Genomic DNA, 22,308 nt, shown 5'->3' on the forward strand with positions numbered 1-22,308 from the left:
TTCCTTCCACCCCACAATATAAGATGTTTTGGTGAACTGTATTAGCTAGCCAAAACATTTTATATTGTGAGACGGATGGAGTACTATTTTTGGCTAACCCAGTTCTATACTAAGTCAGTTTATATTGTGAGACGGATGTTACAGTTCTATGCTAAGTCGGTGTAGTATCTAGAGCAATGACAAACTAAAAAGCTCAAGAAAAAGCATCACCCTACGCTGGTCAATGAACAGCAGGAGATGTTTTTTTTTGTTTTAACTGTGAGGGCCCACACATCAATGGGCAGATAAATTAGGTTTTCAGACTGTAGGAAGCAGATGAGTTACCCTAACTTTTTATTTTAACCTTTGAGTAATCCTAACTTATTAAATCACTAGAAGAATTAAAATATGATTTGGTGATTAAAGGTCTTCAAAATGAACCTATGCTGCTGCAAACAACCCAACCAATCCCAAACTCTAGGGACTAGGGCAGTCCAGTGCTGTGCTAAAATGCAAATTTCTACATGTTCATACTGACAAAGTCACACTTGCTGCTTCACCGAATCTCGTAAACTCCCTGTCTGAGTCCATACGATTCTGCAACAAAATTAATTTTGAGTCTGGTTCACAGCCCCAAGTTTGTAGTCTATGCGGGTCAGCGCGCATTAAATTGGTAGTGCTCCCTTGGTAAGGCTCTAGAGTAACATCATCGTTACCGCTTTCAACCTTTCTTGACTCGGTCACGCGCTGCCCTGGCCGAGCTGGAGCGCTCTGACTGGGAGAACATTATGAACACATGCATGAGTCCTGTCACCAGCGCCAGCCCTGCAGCTGTGAACCCTACTCCTTGCCACGTCGACAGGAGCTGAGTCCACCTGAAGAACTGTACAGCTCCATACAGAAGGAGGCATGACCAAAACAGAGTCACCTATTCCATCAGCAGAAATAGAAAGTCAGTTACAAGAGGCATAATAATTATACATTACAAGATGTTCATTTGAGAAGGAACTACTGAGCTATGGTATAGTTAAAATAACTTAACATTTTAAGTACCGACTACCAAATAAGAGTTCTCTGCAACGACACAAGTTACACGAAAACTGTTGATGGTCACCCCCTGGATCTCTAAACTGCAACTGCCAACTGTGACATCAGCTAACCCAGCCCTTGTTCCAAGGTAAGCCCATGGATTATCTTCGATCACTCGAATTCTCAGGTCACACGGCACATTCTACCATAGTAGCAATAACAAGTTTTTTGTTTGTTAGGAGACAATAATCATCTATACTATTTGGGCTCCTAGACTCCTTGTGGTCCTTCTATTGCAGATTGTATGCGTATACTTTTGCAATGAGTGTAGCTCAGGTATTAAATATAAATATGATGCTATTGTATTGGGGCTTTACCAACAATGATTTCAACGGACGGCCAATTGGTCTAATCTCTTCATCAAAAGTGCCCGTGGCCAAATGCTTATCCAATAATGTGTCCTGTGGCCCAAAAATAAAGGAGAGAAAAGGCACTTACTTAATAATCAATTGATCAACAAGTACATAGATAAATAGAATTAGAACATGTCTGAAAATATATGGGCCCATACTTTCGTCACAAAGATGTCTTTGCACCATTTTGAAACATCTTCCTCTGATTTCGGCATCTCACTCATAGCATGACGTTTCATGCGGACATGTATCTACGCAAATAATGATCGAATCATACATTTGTTTGACATCGAAAGTAGGAAGTACGCAATATTTCATATCGGTGGAAGATAACCAACTCATGTCAGCATTAAGTTGAACCTATATTTGATCCGAGAAATGATAAAATGAATTCAGTATTTAGTCAATGTAAATTTCTGATTTATCTGGATCAATATTATGAGGCTAACAAACTTACCACTGATGATTGCCCTTTCAAAATCCGTAGCATTGTTGGTTGAGGTGAATCTTTTGGAATTATTACAGTCGTATCATAAATAGCTGGAACAAAATCCCGCATAATACTTACAGCTGATACAAATCCCTATAGAATATTTCATAGGAGGTATAAGTACATTGCTTTATTGTTGCAGAATAATAAAAATGTCAGTACAAATATGTAAAGAGGAAAAATGCATAATACAATCGTATATTCTCAATCCCTATTATTCTAAACTGTCATGAACATGCTACTCAACCACTTCATAAAACAGAAGGTAATCACTCGATATTTGACTAAGTATTACAGCCATATGTTCTCAATAACTAGTAACCTACATTTTCATGTTGGAACCTCACGATTAAGATTTTCTATTGTAAGGTTGCATCTTTTTATCTAGCTTTTGTTCATACCATTACTCAAAAAATGTTCGGAACTTTGACAATTTTCTGTGTCTGATTGGAGTAATATGCACTTTATCAGAAGGGTTACAATGGTAAGATTGGGAGAAGATATATGAAATTTCGGTGTAGAATACATGGATTAACAGACGTAGTATATTACCTGAATAATTAGATGGATAAAACATTTCAGTAAGGGAATAGTAAAGTACCTTAGTGCGTGGAATAAGTACATTTCTAGGGGCTGGCAAGCCTTGTGAAACTGCATACTCCTGAGCTGCTAAAAGCTTTGCTGGAGTGAAGCGGGTACCCTCAACGAAAAGGGCTAACCAAAAAGGTCTGGGGAAGTCCTTCAACCTTTGGAGGCCCCACTATAAGCAAACAGTAACAATACCACCAAGATAAACATAAACACTAGGATGCAATGTATTGATGTATAAATGAGGTGAGAATTTACTTTTAGGGTATTCTCATCTTTTGCCCAGTTCCTCTCCAAAAAGAGGTATTCTGCAAACCACATGGACCAGCCAATAACCTGCAAGGAGAACAACTTAAAGAACGTTGAGAATGTGACATATACCATAGCAAAGACGTGAGATTGTAAACTCAAATGTCACTGAATGCTCGAGGGGGATTTAAAAGCTGGGATGCGCACTTCACTGAGACTAGTGCACTGTGCACTACAGGCATAAATCCCAAGTCATTTCCACATAACTAAACTGAAGCTGCTAATTCCCTATTAGGATTCTCTGCCAAAACGAGAGCCCAGATGGTCTGGTCATACCCTTGTCTAACGTATTGATAACTTCTCTTGAAGATTTATCCTGCCATTCAACTTTGGGCAGCTTCCCATAGCCATGTCATCAGAAACAACTTATTTACGGCTTTCACAACAGTTAACTGTCAATTCTGCCAGCCAAATTTTGCTACTACAGCTACCAATTAATCGATGCGCCATTCTACATCCACATAAAGACATGAAGTACATGTATTATGTTGATACTTGAAGTTTGGCATATTGGTATCTGAAGGATACCAAATCTTCTACCAGTATTTGATACACATTTGGTTAAAAGGAATCCAACTTTAAACAACAACCATTAAGCTCCCCAGTTATCTGTTTATGTTTCATTTTTTTCAGGAATAGCTTTCCACACAGTTTAACGTCAAAAGAACTAGTTGAGAGTAAATTACATATGATCCAGCTAACTTACCGGAAGAAATTTTGATGATTTTTTCATAACAGCAAGTGTACTTCCAAGGCATCCTGAGCGCTGACGAAATGTCGACCAGAAAAGAAGTCACGGATGATTCATCATTAGTTATATCAGACAGATCATAAGATTAATCCCAAGAAAAATCAATAGTTTGTAGCAAGTAAAAAGATAGGAGTCTAAGAGATAACAACCTGTGCCAAAATCCATCCAATAAGCCAATCAATATCGCTCCGATGATTTGATATGACAAGTGCATGCTCTTTACCTAGAAATTTTCATACGAGCTAATTAAACGTTTTTTATAAGCTAATATGGCAAATAATGTAAGCACCAACAGCTCTCGCAAGGAATTTTTAAAGACGATTTCTTACCCATTGACTGGTATGTTTCCTTGTCGGCATGGAACTGTATCTGCAGAACATGAGTTGAAATTATATTGGTACAGTAGATAAAACAAGTTATGGAATTCTTTGCTTCATAAACATCATAGTATGAAATATGTAAGTTAGTATAATGAAAACTTAAGCAGTATGCAGTATGTTCATTTTGTCTTGTTAGTATTATTCCTGAACGTGCTTTGAAGTTTGAAGCATGAATAAAAACAGCTTACTGTTGTACCAGAAAAACTGCTTATACAGAATGAGAAAACCCAATTCGAAATCAGCAGGACATTCAGCATATCTTCATACCTTAACGCCTGCCCACCAGTCCACAACCCAGACGAGCTGAAGCCACAGCAGCTCGGCTAAGAATCTGTTGACCCGCCGGTAAAAGCTCTTCGAGAAGGGCCTTATTGACACAAATAGGATGGCCTGCGATTTTCAGGGTCATGCGAACAAACCATTCAAAATTTATGCAATCTTCTTCAAAAAATAAGCTTCAAATACAACATTCTTTACAACCTACAGATAAATTAAGCAATTAAAGAAAATGGTGGAAGAAATGATATCCCGAACAGGGAAAGGAGATAACTCTTTCTGCAGTGATCAAATCAGATCACTCCACAAGAAGCCGCCCGAAAATGGCGCGAAATGTCTCGTCGATCGAGCAGCAGGAGGGAGAGATACCTGGACGGTGTTGACGATGAGGCCGGAGAGAAGGAAGAGGAGGCCGAGGGGGAGCATGACGATCACGAGGGGAACCGCCATGGATGGCAGCCGCCACCTCCAATCTTGGGAGGCACCGCGCTTCTCCGCCGGTAGCGGTGGTTCGATGAGTGAGATGCGTGGTGGTTCGGCTCCACCGGCGCCGGCGAGGAGATGAGCACGTCAGACGGCTTTGTACGTTTTATAGGAGGTTCGATGGAAAAAGGACGATGGTGTTCTTTTCTTAAAAAATGATGACGGGATGTATTGTCACAGAAATAAAAAAGGGAGGGACGGGATGTTGTGCCTCGCCCGATATTTCATTCGTTTATAAAATGTTGTATCCTATTATGAAATGTGTCTAAAATTAAAATATATCTAAATACATCAATATTAGTGTCAAGTAATGTCAATTGGAGGGAGTAAAAGAAAACATGGTGTAATATTAAATTATTTGTGTTCCAGTGTTTCTCGCCGGCGATTCAGCTGCTCCCCTACCCCTCCAATCGTTGTTCCGGTATCGCAATGGGGAGGGGATGTCCGGTACTCATTTGTCAGAGTGGTTTACTCTTAGGTTTTTTAGGTTTTCTAAGTTCCTCCGTTGGTGTCGTGATAAGGCAAATGCTGTGATTATAGGAATAATGGTCTCCTAACATGTTCCTGCTCGTCGAAGGTGTTGCTGACGCTGGCGAGAGGCTTGTGGAGTCCAAGTCGTTAGAGTGACTTCGATATGACGCTGCATCGTTGCATGGAGGCAGGGATGGACTGCTCTTGGAGTGTGGCGGTCTTAATTGTTGCGGGTCTGCGAAAGACGGTGGGGGATCCGGCTGCCTGAAAAGCAGGATGGCGCTAGCCCCAGATCCGGTGTCGAAGAGGCTCATAAGGCTCCTTCCAATGGTGTTTCTTATTGGAGTGAGTGTTAGTTATTATGTGTTACATGGTTCAGTGCCTCCTTGTGTGTTAATGTTGTTGAGAGGCTTGTGGAGTCCAAGCTGTTAGAGCGACTTTGATATGACGATTGTATCATGGCGTGGAAGCAGGGATGGACTACTTTTAGAGTGCGGCGGTCTTGACTGTTGCGGGTTTGCAAAATACGGTGGGGAATCCAACTCCCTAAAGAGCAGGATGGGGCTAGCCATGGATCCAACGTTGAAGAGGCTCATATGGCTCTTCCGAGTGATGTTCCTTATTGGAGTGAGTGGTAGTGACTGTGTTTTACATGGCTCAGTGCCTCCTTGCGTGGTGGTGCTAACCGCGGAAAAACATAACCAGACCTGTCTTTTTTTTATTAATACTACGACCTCCATTCTAAAATATAATCCTTTTCAAAAAACTAAGCTAGCTTTCTAAAAGAAGTTATATTCTAAAATGGAGGTATATATCACCAGTTTTTTTTAAAAGGGTTGATAATGAAAACCAACGGGCTTGGAGTCAATGTGTCGACCTAACGTGGCACCGTTATTGAGTTACCACCATTCCCGCCTCACCGGAGGGTCCCACGCGCCAGCCACCTGCAACCATTACGGCTTAAACCCCTTCCTCACTCCTCTACTTCGTCGTAGCATGGGCGCAGGGATGGGCTGATCTTGGAGTGAGACGGTCTTGACTATTGCGGGTAGGGTGGCACTAGCCCTAGATCCGGCGTTGAGGGGGGCTCGTAGGGCTCCTCCGGGCGATGTTCCTTGTCGGAATGAGTGCTACTTGTGGTGTGTTACATGGCTCATTGCATCCTTGCACACTGGAGCTGGTCTGAAATATGCCTCATTGCCTAACATGTCCTTTTGATTAATACCAACTCCGTTTTAAAATATAATCCTTTTCAAAAAAACTAAACTAGCTTTCTAAAACAAGTTATATTCTAAAATGGAGGTATATATCACCAGTTTTCTTTTAAAGAAGGGTTGAGGATGAAAACCAACGGGCTTGGAGCCAATCTGCCGACCAGACGTGGCACCGTCATCGAGCTACCACCATTCTTGCCTGACCGGAGGGTCCGACATTCCAGCCACCCGCAGCCATAATGGCTTCAACCCCTTCCTCACTCCGCTGCTTCGTCGTAGCATGGTCGTATGGATAGGTTTCTCTTGGAGTGCAGCGCGTGTCGAGGGTACTCCTCGGCAATGCCCTCCGTATGGGGCTTAGGGTAGATGGAATCCTGTAGGCTAACACGAGACATCGGTTATCAAACAAGCGGGGAGAGAGATTTACCCAGATTCGGGGTCCTCGATGAGGTAAAACCCTTACGTCCTGCCTGTCTGATCTTGATTATGAAAATATCGGGTTACAATGGGGTGCCGAAGGTTTCGGCTATGATCTCGTCGAGAGACTAAGTTCTGCAGGGACCTAGCTCTAGACTTGCGGTGGCTATGATTACTAAGATTACGTGTGTCCTCGGCAGCCTCTCTCCTGACCCTTATATTGGGAGCCAGGTCTCGAGAGATCTGTCCGGGTACGACTAGGTTACAAAGGGTCATAGTTCTAAGCTTTCCTTGTATTCTTCATTTGCTTATCTTGTTCTTCAAAAATTCTTCTTCGGCACCGATGTAGTGGCCCACCTTGCCATCGAGTGCCTTCATGGGCCCCTGGTTGGGCCGCAAGAGGTAGTGCAATGTCAGTTACCCGAAGGGTAATGCCCATATCAGTAGCCCCCGAGTGCTTGGCCGAAGATACTTCGGGCAGGAACTAAAGCATGCCTTCTGTCGAATATTCGCCTTAGCTGATGGATCTTGACCTCCTTGTAACAGCAGCGTCTTCTTCTATCGGGTGCGCGTCCAGAGCTCCCAATGGGAGTAGCCCCCGAGTCTAGGTACGGATGCTTGCAACCGTGCGTAGACTCAAGTTGTACTACTCGAACGTTTTTCTTCTGCCGAAGTTTTCTTCAACTTGTTACGGTCACCCGATATTTCTCCTTTTATCGGGTCTTCATTTCTTCCAAGCAAGATTTAGTACGTAAGGGATATTGAGTAACGTGCCCGGTTTTTACCGGTTAACTGCCGATGGCAAAACAACATTACCCTACACAGAATCAAGTCCCCGAGCATGATCCTGGGCCGCGCAAAAAACCTTCGAGTTCATAACTTTTATCGGGTGTGCATTCAGTGCTCCAGATAGGAGTAGCCCCCGAGTCTGAGCGCGGATGCTTGCATACATGTGTAGACTCAAGTCGAACCACTCGATAGTTTTAATTTCCTTCGGATGCTCCATGTGTAATCGATACTTCTCATGACATCATTGGTGACGTAGCAACTGGTGCGGTTTGATTGATAGGACGTGACCTGACGGGCCCACCCTACTTCTGCGCGGTCAGTTTAGTAAATGACCAGTACTTGTGCGATTATCGAGGCGTCTCCTCGATTTTCGCGCACAATGATGAAAAGAGATCCTTTAATAAATCGAAGGCAGCAACACGTGGCCACCCGATCTGAAACTCCCCTTAGTCTATAATCTTCAGAGGGCATATTTTATCCTTTCCACGCCTTCTACTCGCATCCTTTCTTCCTCGTTCATCCTCCTTGCTTACAACCGTTGCGCCGCCGCCGCCGCTTTTTAAACCTCTTCCAGATCTCACGATGGTGAAGAAGAGGAATCTCACTCTTGCCGCCAGTGCCACGACTAGCGGCGTGATACGTCCCAAACGTATCTATAATTTCTTATGTTCCATGCTACTTTTATGATGATACTCACATGTTTTATACACACTTTATGTCATTATTATGCATTTTCCGGCACTAACCTATTGACGAGATGCCGAAGAGCCGCTTGTCGTTTTCTCGTTGCTTTTGGTTTCAGAAATCCTACAAAGGAAATATTCTCGGAATTGGACGGAATCAACGCCCAGGGTCTTATTTTTCCACGAAGATTCCAGAAGACCTAAAGGGAAACGAAGTGGGGCGACGGGGCGCCGACCCCATAGGGCCGCGCGGCCAAGGGGGGCCCGCGCCGCCCTATGGTGTGGCCCCCCTGTCAGCCCTCCGACTCCGCCCTTCCGCCTACTTAAAGCCTTCGTCGCGAAAACCCCAATTCCATCTCGGGGGATTCAGGAGATCGCCTCCGGCACCCTGCCGGAGAGGGGAATCATCTCCCGGAGGGCTCTTCATCGCCATGATCGCCTCCGGATCGATGTGTGAGTAGTTCACCCCTGGACTATGGGTCCATAGCAGGTAGCTTGATGGTTGTCTTCTCCTCATTGTGCTATCATGTTAGATCTTGTGAGCTGCCTATCATGATCAAGATCATCTATTTGTAATGCTACATGTTGTGTTTGTTGGGATCCGATGAATATTGAATACTATGTCAAGTTGATTATCAATCTATCATATATGTTGTTTATGTTCTTGCATGCTCTCCGTTGCTAGTAGAGGTTCTGGCCAAGTTGATACTTGTAACTCCAAGAGGGAGTATTTATGCTCGATAGTGGGTTCATGCCTCCATTGAATCTGGGACAGTGACAGAAAGTTCTAAGGTTGTGGATGTGCTCTTGCCACTAGGGATAAAACACCAATGCTTTGTCTAAGGATATTTGTGTTGATTACATTACGCACCATACTTAATGTAATTGTCTGTTGTTTGCAACTTAATATTGGAAGGGGTTCGGATGATAACCTGAAGGTGGACTTTTTAGGCATAGATGCATGCTGGATAGCGGTCTATGTACTTTGTCGTAATACCCTGATTAAATCTCATAGTACTCATCATGATATATGTATGTGCATTGTTATGCCTTCTTTATTTGTCAATTGCCCAACCGTATTTTGTTCACCCAACATGCTATTTATCTTATGGGAGAGACACCACTAGTGAACTGTGGATCCCTGGTCCATTCTTTACATCTGAAATACAATCTACCGTATACTGCTCTTTACTCGTTCTTCGCAAACAAACATCATCTTCCACACTATACATCTAATCCTTTGTTTACAAGCAAGCCGGTGAGATTGACAACCTCACTGTTACGTTGGGGCAAAGTACTTTGATTGTGTTGTGCAGGTTCCACGTTGGCGCCGGAATCCCTGGTGTTGGGCCGCACTACACTCCGCCACTAACAACCTTCACGTGTTCCTTGACTCCTACTGGTTCGATAACCTTGGTTTCTTACTGAGGGAAAACTTGCTGTTATACGCATCACACCTTCCTCTTGGGGTTCCCAACGGACGTGTGTCTTGCACGCTATCAAACTCTTTTTCTGGCGCCGTTGCCGGGGACCTGAAGAAAAGTTACACCACAAAGATTTCTAACTCCCACGTCAACTACACGCCAGCAGCTCTTTTTCTGGCGCCGTTGCCGGGGAGATCAAGACACGCTGCAAGGGGAGTCTCCCACATCCAATCTCTTTACTTTGTTTTTGTCTTGCTTTATTTTATTTTAGTTACTGCTTTGTTTGCTCTCTATATCAAAAATACAAAAAAATTAGTTGCTAGCTTTACATTATTTACTGTCTTGTTCTCCATATTAAAAACACACAAAAAATTAGTTACTTGCATTTACTTTATTTTATTATCATGACTAGTCCTGTAGTTGTTACTCTATCACTGAGGAATCGATCTTCACTTTTAAACAAGGTGGTGAAGAGAGTTTTAAAGAAGCTTGGTCTAGAATTTTTGATTCTTATAGTAAACCGAACCTAAAATGACCATAAGTTTGCTTCTTAGTAACTTTTATTTTGGGCTTATTCTTCGCTATAGATATGCCTTGGATGCTGTAGTGGGAGGAGATTTCTTTCACTGTGATGGGGATCAAGCTTTTAATGCCATAAAAAAATTGGTTACATCATCTAGCTCCGCTAATAATTTTGATCCATCTCTTGTTAGTATTTATAATAGATTGAACACTCTTGAGACAAGTGTATCTTGCTTAAAAGAAGGGTATGGTCGGATTCGTGAGCATTTTGATTATGTTCCAATAAACTCTGAACCTTCAATGTGGGACCCTACTATTAAAGTTACTATTGATGGTAATTTTTTTAATGCCCGTTGTGATATTATGACTGAATTTTGCCTTATGCCCGAAAGTATTTATGAATCTTTGACACTTTGGGGACTTATCGAAGGTGGAGAAGGAATAACTCTTACCGATAACTCTGTTATAATTCCTAAGGGAATAGCTGAAGGAGTATTCACAACCCTTCTTGGAAGAACGGTATCCACTCGATTATCTCGTTATTGAATGTGTAGGGACAGGACAAATCACACTTGGAAGATCCCTGCTGAAACTCTTGGGAGCAACCATAGATGTGGGGAAAGGCACTCTAAATTCCTCTATACCGGGATGTGGTCATATATTCCCTAAACCAAAGAGTAAGAAAGGTAGGCGCAAAGCCCCTGGTAAGAATGCCAATGCTTCATCTCTTGATAATACTTGATTCACACTTTCTGCGCCTAGCTGAAAGGCGTTAAAGAAAAGCGCTTATGGGAGACAAGCCATTATTTTACTTCTGCACTTTGTTTTATATTTGAGTCTTGGAAGTTGTTACTACTGTAGCAACCTCTCCTTATCTTTATATTATTGCATTGTTGTGCCAAGTAAAGTCTTTGATAGTAAAGTCAATACTAGATTTGGATTACTGCGCAGAAACAGATTTCTTGCTGTCACGAAATTGAGCAGCCCCTGCTGTAGAAAATTTAGAAAAATCTGCCAATTTACGTGCGTGATCCCCAGATATGTACGCAACTTTCATTCAATTTTAGCATTTTCATCTGAGCAAGTTAAGTGCCCCTGAAAAATTCGTCTTTACGGACTGTTCTGTTTTGACAGATTCTGCCTTTTATTTCGCATTGCCTGTTTTGCTATGTTTGATGGATTTCTTTGTTCCATTAACTTTCAGTAGCTTTGTGCAATGTCCAGAAGTGTTAAGAATGATTATGTCACCTCTGAATATATGAATTTTCAATTATGCACTAACCCTCTAATGAGTTTGTTTTGAGTTTGGTGTGGAGGAAGTTTTCAAGGGTCAAGAGAGGAGGATGATACAATATGATCAAGAAGAGTGAAAAGTCTAAGCTTAGGGATCCCCCGTGGTTCATCCCTGCATATTTTAAGAAGACTCAAGCATCTAAGCTTGGGGATGCCCAAGGCATCCCTTCTTCATCGACAACTTATCAGGTCACCTCTAGTGAAACTATATTTTTATTCCGTCACATCTTATGTGCTTTACTTGGAGCGTCTGTTTGTTTTTGTTTTTGTTTTTGTTTGAATAAATTCAGATCCTAGCATTCCTTGTTTGGGAGAGAGACACGCTCCGCTGTTTCGTATGAACACATATGTTCTTAGCTTTATTCTTAATGTTCATGGCGAAGGTTGAAACTGCTTCGTTCATTGTTATATGGTTGGAAACAGTAAAATGCTGCATGTGGTAAATGGTATAATGTCTTGAATAATTTGATACTTGGCAATTGTTGTGCTCATATAGATCATGTTTAAGCTCTTGCATCATGTACTTTGCACCTATTAATGAAGAACTACATAGAGCTTGTTAAAATTTGGTTTGCATGATTGGTCTCTAGAGTCTAGATATTTTCTCGGTTAAGGTGTTTGAACAACAAGGAAGACGATGTAAAGTCTTATAATGCTTACAATATGTTCATATGTGAGTCTTGCTGTACCATTTTATACTTGAGTTTGCTTCAAACAACCTTGCTAGCCTAGCCTTGTATTGAGAGGAATTCTTCTCGTGCATCCAAATCCTTGAGCCAAAAACTATGCCAATTGTGTCCACCATACCTACCTACTACATGGTATTTCTCCGCCATTCCAAAGTACATTACTTGAGTGCTACCTTTAAAATTCTATCCTTTGTCTTTGCAATATATAGCTCATGGGAAAATAGCCTTAAAAACTATTGTGGTGAAGAATATGTAGCTATGTATCTTATTTCTTAATAAGTTGCTTGTTGAGCGGTAACCATGTTTCTGGGGACGCCATCAACTATTACACCTAAGTTGAATATCATGTGAGTTGCTATGCATGTTCGTCTTGTCTGAAGTAAGGGTGATTTTCATGATCAAATGGTTTGAGTATGCATATTGTTAGAGAAGAACATTGGGCCGCTAACTAAAGCCATGATCCATGGTGGAAGTTTCAGTTTGGACAATCAATCCTCAATCTCTTATGAGAATTTTATTTGTTGTTGAATGCTTATGCATTAAAGAGGAGTCCATTATCTGTTGTCTATGTTGTCCCGGTATGGATGTCTAAGTTGAGAATAATCAAAAGTGAGAAATCCAATGCGAGCTTTCTCCTTAGACCTTTGTACAGTGCGGCATAGAGGCACCCCTTTGTGACACTTGGTTGAAACATATGCTATGCAATGATAATCCATGTTAATCCAAGCTAATTAGGACAAGGTGCGAGCACTATTGGTAATCTATGCATGAGGCTTGCAACTTATAGGATGTCTTATACATAACACATATGATTTATTACTACCGTTGACAAAATTGTTTCTATGTTTTCAAAATGAAAAGCTCTAGCACAAATATAGTAATCCATGCTTCCCTCTGCGAAGGGCCTATCTTCTACTTTATTGTTAAGTCAGTTTACCTACTTCCTTCTATCTTAGAAGCAAACACTTGTATCAACTGTGTGCATTGATTCTTACATGTTTACCTATTGCACTTGTTATATTACTTTGTGTTGACAATTATCCATGAGCTATACATGTTGAAGTTGAAAGCAACCGCTGAAACTTATATCTTCCTTTGTGTGTTTCAAAGCTTTCTACTAAGAATCTATTGCTTTATGAGTAACTCTTATGCAAGTCTTATTGATGCTTGTCTTGAAAGTATTATTCATGAAAAGTCTTTGCTATATGATTCATTTGTTTACTCATTGTCTTCACCATTGCTTCGAATCGCTGCATTCATCTCATGTGCTTTACAATAGTATTGATCAAAGTTATGATAGCATGTCACTTCAGAAATTATCCTTGTTATCGTTTACCTACTCGAGGGCGAGTAGGAACTAAGCTTGGGGATGCTTGATACGTGCCAAACGTATCTATAATTTCTTATGTTCAATGCTACTTTTATGATGATACTCACATGTTGTATACACACTTTATGTCATTATTATGCATTTTCCGGCACTAACCTATTGACGAGATGCCGAAGAGCCGCTTGTTGTTTTCTGCTGTTTTTGGTTTCAGAAATCCTACAAAGGAAATATTCTCGGAATTGGACGAAATCAACGCCCAGGGTCTTATTTTTCCACGAAGATTCCAGAAGACCAAAAGGGAAACGAAGTGGGGCGACGGGGCGCCGACCCCATAGGGCCGCGCAGCCAAGGGGGGCCCGCGCCGTCCTATGGTGTGCCCCCCCTGTCAGCCCTCCGACTCCGCCCTTCCGCCTACTTAAAGCCTTCGTCGCGAAAACCCCAGTACCGAGAGCCACGATACGGAAAACCTTCCAGAGACGCCGCCGCCGCCAATTCCATCTCGGGGATTCAGAGATCGCCTCCGGCACCCTGCCGGAGAGGGGAATCATCTCCCGGAGGGCTCTTCATCGCCATGATCGCCTCCGGATCGATGTGTGAGTAGTTCACCCCCGGACTATGGGTCCATAGCAAGTAGCTAGATGGTTGTCTTCTCCTCATTGTGCTATCATGTTAGATCTTGTGAGCTGCCTATCATGATCAAGATCATCTATTTGTAATGCTACATGTTGTGTTTGTTGGGATCCGATGAATATTGAATACTATGTCAAGTTGATTATCAATCTATCATATATGTTGTTTATGTTCTTGCATGCTCTCCGTTGCTAGTAGAGGCTCTGGCCAAGTTGATACTTGTAACTCCAAGAGGGAGTATTTATGCTCGATAGTGGGTTCATGCCTCCATTGAATCTGGGATAGTGACAGAAAGTTCTAAGGTTGTGGATGTGCTGTTGGCACTAGGGATAAAAAATCAATGCTTTGTCTAAGGATATTTGTGTTGATTACATTACGCACCATACTTAATGCAATTGTCTGTTGTTTGCAACTTAATACTGGAAGGGGTTCGGATGATAACCTCGAAGGTGGACTTTTTAGGCATAGATGCATGTCGGATAGCGGTCTATGTACTTTGTCGTAATGCCCTCGATTAAATCTCATAGTACTCATCATGATATATGTATGTGCATTGTTATGCCTTCTTTATTTGTCAATTGCCCAACTGTAATTTGTTCACCCAACATGCTATTTATCTTATGGGAGAGACACCACTAGTGAACCGTGGATCCCGGTCCATTCTTTACATCTGAAATACAATCTACTGCAAACTCTGTTCTTTACTCGTTCTTCGCAAACAAACATCATCTTCCACACTATACATCTAATCCTTTGTTTACAGCAAGCCGGTGAGATTGACAACCTCACCGTTACGTTGGGGCAAAGTACTTTGATTGTGTTGTGCAGAGTTCCACGTTGGCGCCGGAATCCCTCGGTGTTGCGCCACACTACACTCCGCCACTAACAACCTTCACGTGTTCCTTGACTCCTACTGGTTCGATAACCTTGGTTTCTTACTGAGGGAAAACTTGCTGCTGTACGCATCACACCTTCCTCTTGGGGTTCCCAACGGACGCGTGTCTTGCACGCTATCACGGCGCCACCGCCAAGGCTCCACCAAGCTCATCGAGGAGAGGCGCATCGGATGCTCCTCCCCCAGCTCCGGCGCCGCCCGCGCCGGAGAGCTCCATAGCTGGGGCCGCGCCCCGCGATTGGCCGGTTTCTACGACCACGAAACGCAACGAGAAGAGGGCTTGAAGCCTCGACATAATCTCCACCAACGAGGGGAACGTCATTCTCCCAGGTGCGGCTTCGCGGCCCAATCCCCCTGCCGATTTTACTGTGATGTTCTTATCCTTCCTATGTCGAGGTCTTGCGCTTCCTGCTCATGAATTCCTCCATCGTCTCCTTCGTGTGTATGAGATCCAATTGTGGCAGTTGACCCCCAATTTGATCCTACATCTTGCTATCTTTATCACTCTATGTGAGGCCTTCCTAGGCATCGAGCCCCATTTTGGTTTGTGGAAGAAAATCTTCTTCGTGAAGACATATAACTGCAGTGGCGGGTCTTTCGTCATCGGCGGAGTTGGGTTCATCGTCCGTAAAGAGGTTAACTACTGCAACTTTCCAATGAGGGAATCTGTCCAAGGATGGATGTTGAAGTGGTTCTACATCAGAGATTCGTCAGCAACCGACACCCAGCTTCCCCAATTCACTGATGTCCTGGAGGCTGTGCCTAAGAAGTCTTGGAAGAATATTCTTTCACCCGATGAAAAACCAACAGCCGATAGATTGTTTGAGAGATTTCTTCGGATCAAGGAATCCGATGGCCAAACCATGATAGGTACCGAGGTAGCCGCCGTGTTCTTGAAACGTCGAGTTCAGCCAATCATGTCCAGGGCCCACCCGATGTGGTTGTATTCGGGCCCCAAGGACGAGACTAGAGTAAACGTTGCTGAGTTATCCAAAAAGGAGTTGCTCGATGAAGTTAGGCGCCTTACTCTCTTTATCCAAGAAGACTCGATTCCACTTATATCCCTTCAGCCGCCTTTCGATGCCGACCATCCACCAACCGAGGTAATTGTTCCCTTTGAATTTGCATCTAACTTTGCTGCTTCCACCTTCATAATTTTTGTTATCCTTTACTTGATTTTTTTCGACAGATCCCTATAGCTCCCGAACGTTTGCAAGACTTATCGAATGATGCTTCTGAAGAAAGAGACTCTTCAGTCCCTGTAGAATCCCATACCGAAGGAAATATAATTCCAGAAGATGAACACGACGATCCGATGAATCCTGAAGCTTCTTCCATCAATCCTCAATCCCTTGCTGACGATATAAGTGATACGGTAGGGTCAATCCATGATGACGACGCTGATCGCACTGCCTTTGTTGATGCAACTGCGGAGAAGGTCGATGTGCTACCCTCAAAGAGATTGTCCGGCGGCTTTGCCGATGAAGACGATCTTTTCGATATGTAAGTCCTCACTTCTTACTCCAAAATTAGATTCTGATGAAGTTCATCTGTATTCATCTCTCATTTTGTCTAGTTCATATTCCTGTAGTGACGAGGGTTTCATCGAACCTCCTTCCAAGAAGATCAAGCCGAGCACCAACAAGCCAATTCCAGCAGCCTCAGAGGCTTCGGCTCCTGCCACAGCCCCGACAGCTCAAGTCTCAACAGCTTCTTCCCTCTCCAAAGGGAAGGAGATTCTTTCTACTGCTGCAGCCACAGTTTCTCCTCCTGAGAAACCTGTAAGCTTTTTCTGTTTTCATAATATGTTCATTCCTTGTAGCTCCCGAATGGGTCTTCATCAGACTATAAACGTTCTGAGAATTAATTTTATGTTTGATAATAGCCATCTTTTCTCATTTTCCCAGGATTTTCGAGCTGTTATTTCTTCTCTGGAGGCCTTCGCCTCTCAATATTATTCTCTTGAAACTGATAAAGCTCGACTGCAAAAGGAGGTCGAGTCTACTTCTTCAAAGCTGGAAGGCGCAATTAAAATCGCTGCCGAAGCTCGCCAGAATGCCGATTCCTTGAAGGATGAACTTGAGAGGCTGAAGAGGAAGCTGAAGGACGAAGAAACTTCGCGGCTTGCTGCCGAAGCTCAAATGAATGAGAAGGATGATCTTCTTCACCAATCTGTTTTGGCCTTGCTCAGTAATTCTCATTTGGCTTTCTTTTCGACTATCCTTTTATTGATTCAATTTGTAGTTAACAAATTCTTCTTTTTTGTTCTTTGCAGAAGCTACCGATATCCCTGCTGAGGCTTTGGACAAGCTCCCGAATAATTCTCCTGCCAATGCTTTTTCCCTGACCCTTGAGTCTCACAAGCTTGTTCAAGCCCTTCTCCAGAAGAATAAAGGAGTTATGGCGAGGATGCACTCGATGATCTTTCCCAAGGTCGACCAGAATAAAACTCTGGAACAGCTAACTGATGCCTTTGCTGTCGACACGAAGGAAGTTATCGAGGTATTCAAACGTACTTCGCGTACCTACATCGCCCTCCTAGCTTTTCAGCTTATGATGGGTCATGGTTTCAAAGCCGATATTGAACAAATGTCCAAGGAACTGCCTAAAGAACAAGATGGGCGATGATACGTCTCCGACGTATCGATAATTTCTTATGATCCATGCCATATTATTGATGATACCTACATGTTTTATGCACACTTTATGTCATATTCGTGCATTTTCTGGAACTAACCTATTAACAAGATGCCGAAGAGCCGATTCGTTGTTTCGCTGTTTTTGGTTTCGTAAATCCTAGTAACGAAATATTCTCGAATTGGACAAAATCAAGACCCAGGGTCCTATTTTGCCACGAAGCTTCCAGAAGACCGAAGAGGAGTCGAAGTGGGGCCACGAGGGGCCGCCACTATAGGGCGGCGCGGCCCAGCCCTTGGCCGCGCCGACCTGTAGTGTGGGGCCCCCGTGTGGCCCCCCACGTTGCCCTTCCGCCTACTTAAAGCCTCCGTCGTGAAACCCCTGATGCGAAGAACCACGATACGGAAAACCTTCCAGAGACGCCGCCGCCGCCAATCCCATCTCGGGGATTCGGAGATCTCCTCCGGCACCCTGCCGGAGAGGGGATTCATCTCCCGGAGGACTCTACACCGCCATGGTCGCCTCCGGAGTGATGAGTGAGTAGTTCACCCCTCGGACTATGGGTCCATAGCAGTAGCTAGATGGTTGTCTTCTCCTCATTGTGCTTCATTGTTGGATCTTGTGAGCTGCCTAACATGATCAAGATCATCTATCCGTAATACTCTATGTTGTGTTTGTCGGGATCCGATGGATAGAGAATACCATGTTATGTTAATTATCAAGTTATTACATATGTGTTGTTTATGATCTTGCATGCTCTCCGTTATTAGTAGAGGCTCTGGCCAAGTTTTTGCTCTTAACTCCAAGAGGGAGTATTTATGCTCGATAGTGGGTTCATGCCCGCATTGACACCTAGGACAGATGACGTAAAGTTCTAAGGTTGTGTTGTGCCGTTGCCACTAGGGATAAAACATTGATGCTATGTCCGAGGATGTAGTTATTGATTACATTACGCACCATACTTAATGCAATTGTCTCGTTGCTTTGCAACTTAATACCGGAAGGGGTTCGGATGATAACCTCGAAGGTGGACTTTTTAGGCATAGATGCGTTGGATGGCGGTCTATGTACTTTGTCGTAATGCCCAATTAAATCTCACTGTACTTATCATGACATGTATGTGCATTGTTATGTCCTCTCTATTTGTCAATTGCCCGACTCGTAATTTGTTCACCCAACATGCTTTTATCTTATGGGAGAGACACCTCTAGTGTACTCGTGGACCCCGGTCCATTCTTTAATACCGAAATACAAATCTGTCTGCAATACTTGTTTTATCGTTTTCTCTCGCAAACAATCATCTTCCACACAATACGATTAATCCTTTGTTACAGCAAGCCTGGTGAGATTGACAACCTCACTCGTTTCGTTGGGGCAAAGTACTTTGGATTGTGTTGTGCAGGTTCCACGTTGGCGCCGGAATCCCCGGTGTTGCGCCGCACTACATCCCGCCGCCATCAACCTTCAACGTGCTTCTTGGCTCCTCCTGGTTCGATAAACCTTGGTTTCTTTCTGAGGGAAAACTTGCTGCTGTGCGCATCATACCTTCCTCTTGGGGTTCCCAACGAACGTGTGAGTTACACGCCATCAGGCTCTTTTTCTGGCGCCGTTGCCGGGGAGATCAAGACACGCTGCAAGGGGAGTCTCCACTTCTCAATCTCTTTACTTTGTTTTTGTCTTGCTTTATTTTATTTACTACTTTGTTTGCTGCATTATATCAAAACACAAAAAAATTAGTTGCTAGCTTTACTTTATTTACTCGTCTTGCACTCTATATCAAAAACACAAAAAAATTAGTATACTTGCATTTACTTTATCTAGTTTGCTTTATTTACTACCGCTAAAATGGCCACCCTGAAAATACTAAGTTGTGTGACTTCACTAGCACAAATAATAATGATTTCCTATGCACACCTATTGCTCCACCTCGCTACTACAGCGGAATTCTTTGAAATTAAACATGCTTTACTAAATCTTGTTATGCGAGAGCAATTTTCTCGGTGTTAGTTCGATGATGCTCGCCGCCCATCTCAATAATTTTGTTGAACTATGTGAAATGCAAAAGTATAAAGATGTAGATGGTTACATTATAAAATTAAAATTTTTTCCTTTCTCATTAAGATGAAGAGCTAAAGATTGGTTGCTATCTCTGCCTAAGAATAGTATTGATTCCTGGACTAAATGCAAGGATGCTTTTATTGGTAGATATTATCCCCCTGCTAAAATTATATCTTTGAGGAGTAGCATAATGAATTTTTAACAATTGGATAATGAACATGTTGCTCAAGCTTGGGAAAGAATGAAATATTTGGTTAAAAATTGGCCAACCCATGGACTGACTACTTGGATGATCATCCAAACCTTCTATGCAGGACTAAATTTTTCTTCGCGGAATTTATTGGATTCAGCTGCTGGAGGTACCTTTATGTCCATCACTTTGGGGCGGCTACAAAGCTTCTTGATGATATGATGATAAATTACTCTGAATGGCACACGGAAAGAGCTCCACAAGGTAAGAAGGTAAATTCTGTTGAAGAATCCTTTTCCTTGAATGATAAGGTTGATGCTATTATGTCTCTGCTTGCGAATGATAGGACTAATGTTGATCATAATAATGTTCCATTAGCTTCATTGGTTGCCCAAGAAGAACATGTTGATGTAAACTTCATTAAAAATAATAATTTCAACAACAATGCTTATCGGAATAATTCTAGTAATAACTATAGGCCATATCCTTATAATAATGGTAACGGTTATGCTAATTCTTATGGGAATTCTTACAACAATAATAGGAATACACCCCCTGGACTTGAAGCTATGCTTAAAGAATTTATTAGTACACAAACTGCCTTTAACAAATCTGTTGAGGAAAAGCTCAATAAAATTGATATTCTTGCTTCTAGAGTTGATAGTCTTGCCTCTGATGTTGATCTTTTGAAATCGAAAGTTATGCCTAATAGGCATATTGAAAATAAAATTGTTACTACAGCAAATGCCATCCAAGTTAGAATTAATGAGAATATAAGATTAATGGCTGAACTCGCGTGCTAGGTGGGATAGAGAAGAAAATGAAAAACTAGCTAAAGAGAAAAATGTAGCTAAAGTTTGGACTATTACCACCACTAGCAATGCTAATTCTTCACATGTTTCTGCACCTCCTACTATCAATAATAAAATAATTGGTGTTGGCAATGTTTCTACTCCTAGTGCAAAGCGCGCAAAATTACCTGAAACTGCTAAAACTGCTGAAACTCGCTCGTGATAAAACCGCTGAAATTTTTTCCAACCTTGGGGATGATAATCCCATTGCTTTAGATTGTAATGATTTAGATTTTGATGATTGCCACATCTCTGAAGTTATAAATTTCTTACAAAAACTTGCTAAGAGTCCCAATGCTAGCGCTCGTAAACTTGGCTTTCACAAAACATATTACAAATGCTCTCATAAAAGCTAGAGAAGAGAAACTAAAACTTGAAACTTCTATTCCTAGAAAGCTAGAGGATGGTTGGGAGCCCATCATTAAAATGAGAGTCAAAGATTTTGATTGTAATGCTTTATGTGATCTTGGTGCAAGTATTTCGTTATGCCTAAGAAAGTCTATGATATGCTTGACTTGCCACCATTGAAAAACTCGTTATCCGGATGTTAATCTCGCCGATAATGCTAAAAAGAAACCTTTGGGGAGAGTTGATAATGTTCATATTATGGTTAACAATAACCTTGTCCCCGTTGATTTTGTTGTCTTGGATATTGAATGCAATGCATCTTGCCCCATTATATTGGGAAGACCTTTTCTTCGAACCGTTGGTGCTACTATTGATATGAAGGAAGGTAATATTAAATATCAATTTCCTCTCAAGAAAGGTATGGAACACTTCCCTAGAAAGAGAATGAAGTTACCTTATGATTCTATTATTAGAACAAATTATGATGTTGATGCTTCATCTCTTGATGTTACTTGATATACACTTTCCGCGCCTAGCCGAAAGGCGTTAAAGAAAAGCGCTTATGGGAGACAACCCATGTTTTTACTACAGTATTTTTGTTTTATATTTGAGTCTTGGAAGTTGTTTACTACTGTAGCAACCTCTCCTTATCTTAGTTTTGAGTTTTGTTGTGCCAAGTAAAGTCTTTGATAGTAAAGTAAGTACTAGATTTGGATTACCGCGCAGTACCAGCATTTCTTTGCTGTCACGAATCTGGGTCTACCTCCCTGTAGGTAGCTCAGAAAATTAAGCCAATTTACGTGCATGATCCTAAGATATGTACGCAACTTTCATTCAATTTGGGCATTTTCATTTGAGCAAGTCTGGTGCCCTAATAAAATCCATCTTTACGGACTGTTCTGTTTTGACAGATTCTGCCTTTTATTTCGCATTGCCTCTTTTGCTATGTTGGATGAATTTCTTTGATCCATTAATGTCCAAGTAGCTTTATGCAATGTCCAGAAGTGTTAAGAATGATTGTGTCACCTCTGAACATGTTAATTTTTATTGTGCACTAACCCTCTAATGAGTTGTTTCGAGTTTGGTGTGGAGGAAGTTTTCAAGGATCAAGAGAGGAGTATGATGCAATATGATCAAGGAGAGTGAAAGCTCTAAGCTTGGGGATGCCC

At 42.2% G+C, this 22,308-nt stretch overlaps 1 protein-coding gene across 1 annotated transcript; it reads right to left on the minus strand.

Annotated features, from left to right (window-relative positions):
- Positions 1-477: 477 nt before the first annotated feature.
- On the minus strand, positions 478-4,757 carry LOC124699014 (1-acyl-sn-glycerol-3-phosphate acyltransferase PLS1). The gene is made up of 11 exons (XM_047231393.1): positions 4,585-4,757; positions 4,207-4,329; positions 3,889-3,928; positions 3,709-3,782; positions 3,515-3,574; positions 2,758-2,835; positions 2,513-2,671; positions 1,879-2,004; positions 1,580-1,672; positions 1,386-1,469; positions 478-907 (listed from the first exon to the last, which is right to left on the minus strand). The coding sequence occupies exons 1-11, from the start codon at positions 4,663-4,665 to the stop codon at positions 701-703; spliced, it is 1,125 nt and encodes a 374-aa protein (XP_047087349.1). The 5' UTR covers positions 4,666-4,757; the 3' UTR covers positions 478-700.
- Positions 4,758-22,308: the final 17,551 nt, after the last annotated feature.

This window comes from Lolium rigidum, chromosome 3 (genome assembly GCF_022539505.1).
Source record: "Lolium rigidum isolate FL_2022 chromosome 3, APGP_CSIRO_Lrig_0.1, whole genome shotgun sequence".
In the NCBI taxonomy this organism is placed as follows: domain Eukaryota; kingdom Viridiplantae; phylum Streptophyta; class Magnoliopsida; order Poales; family Poaceae; genus Lolium; species Lolium rigidum.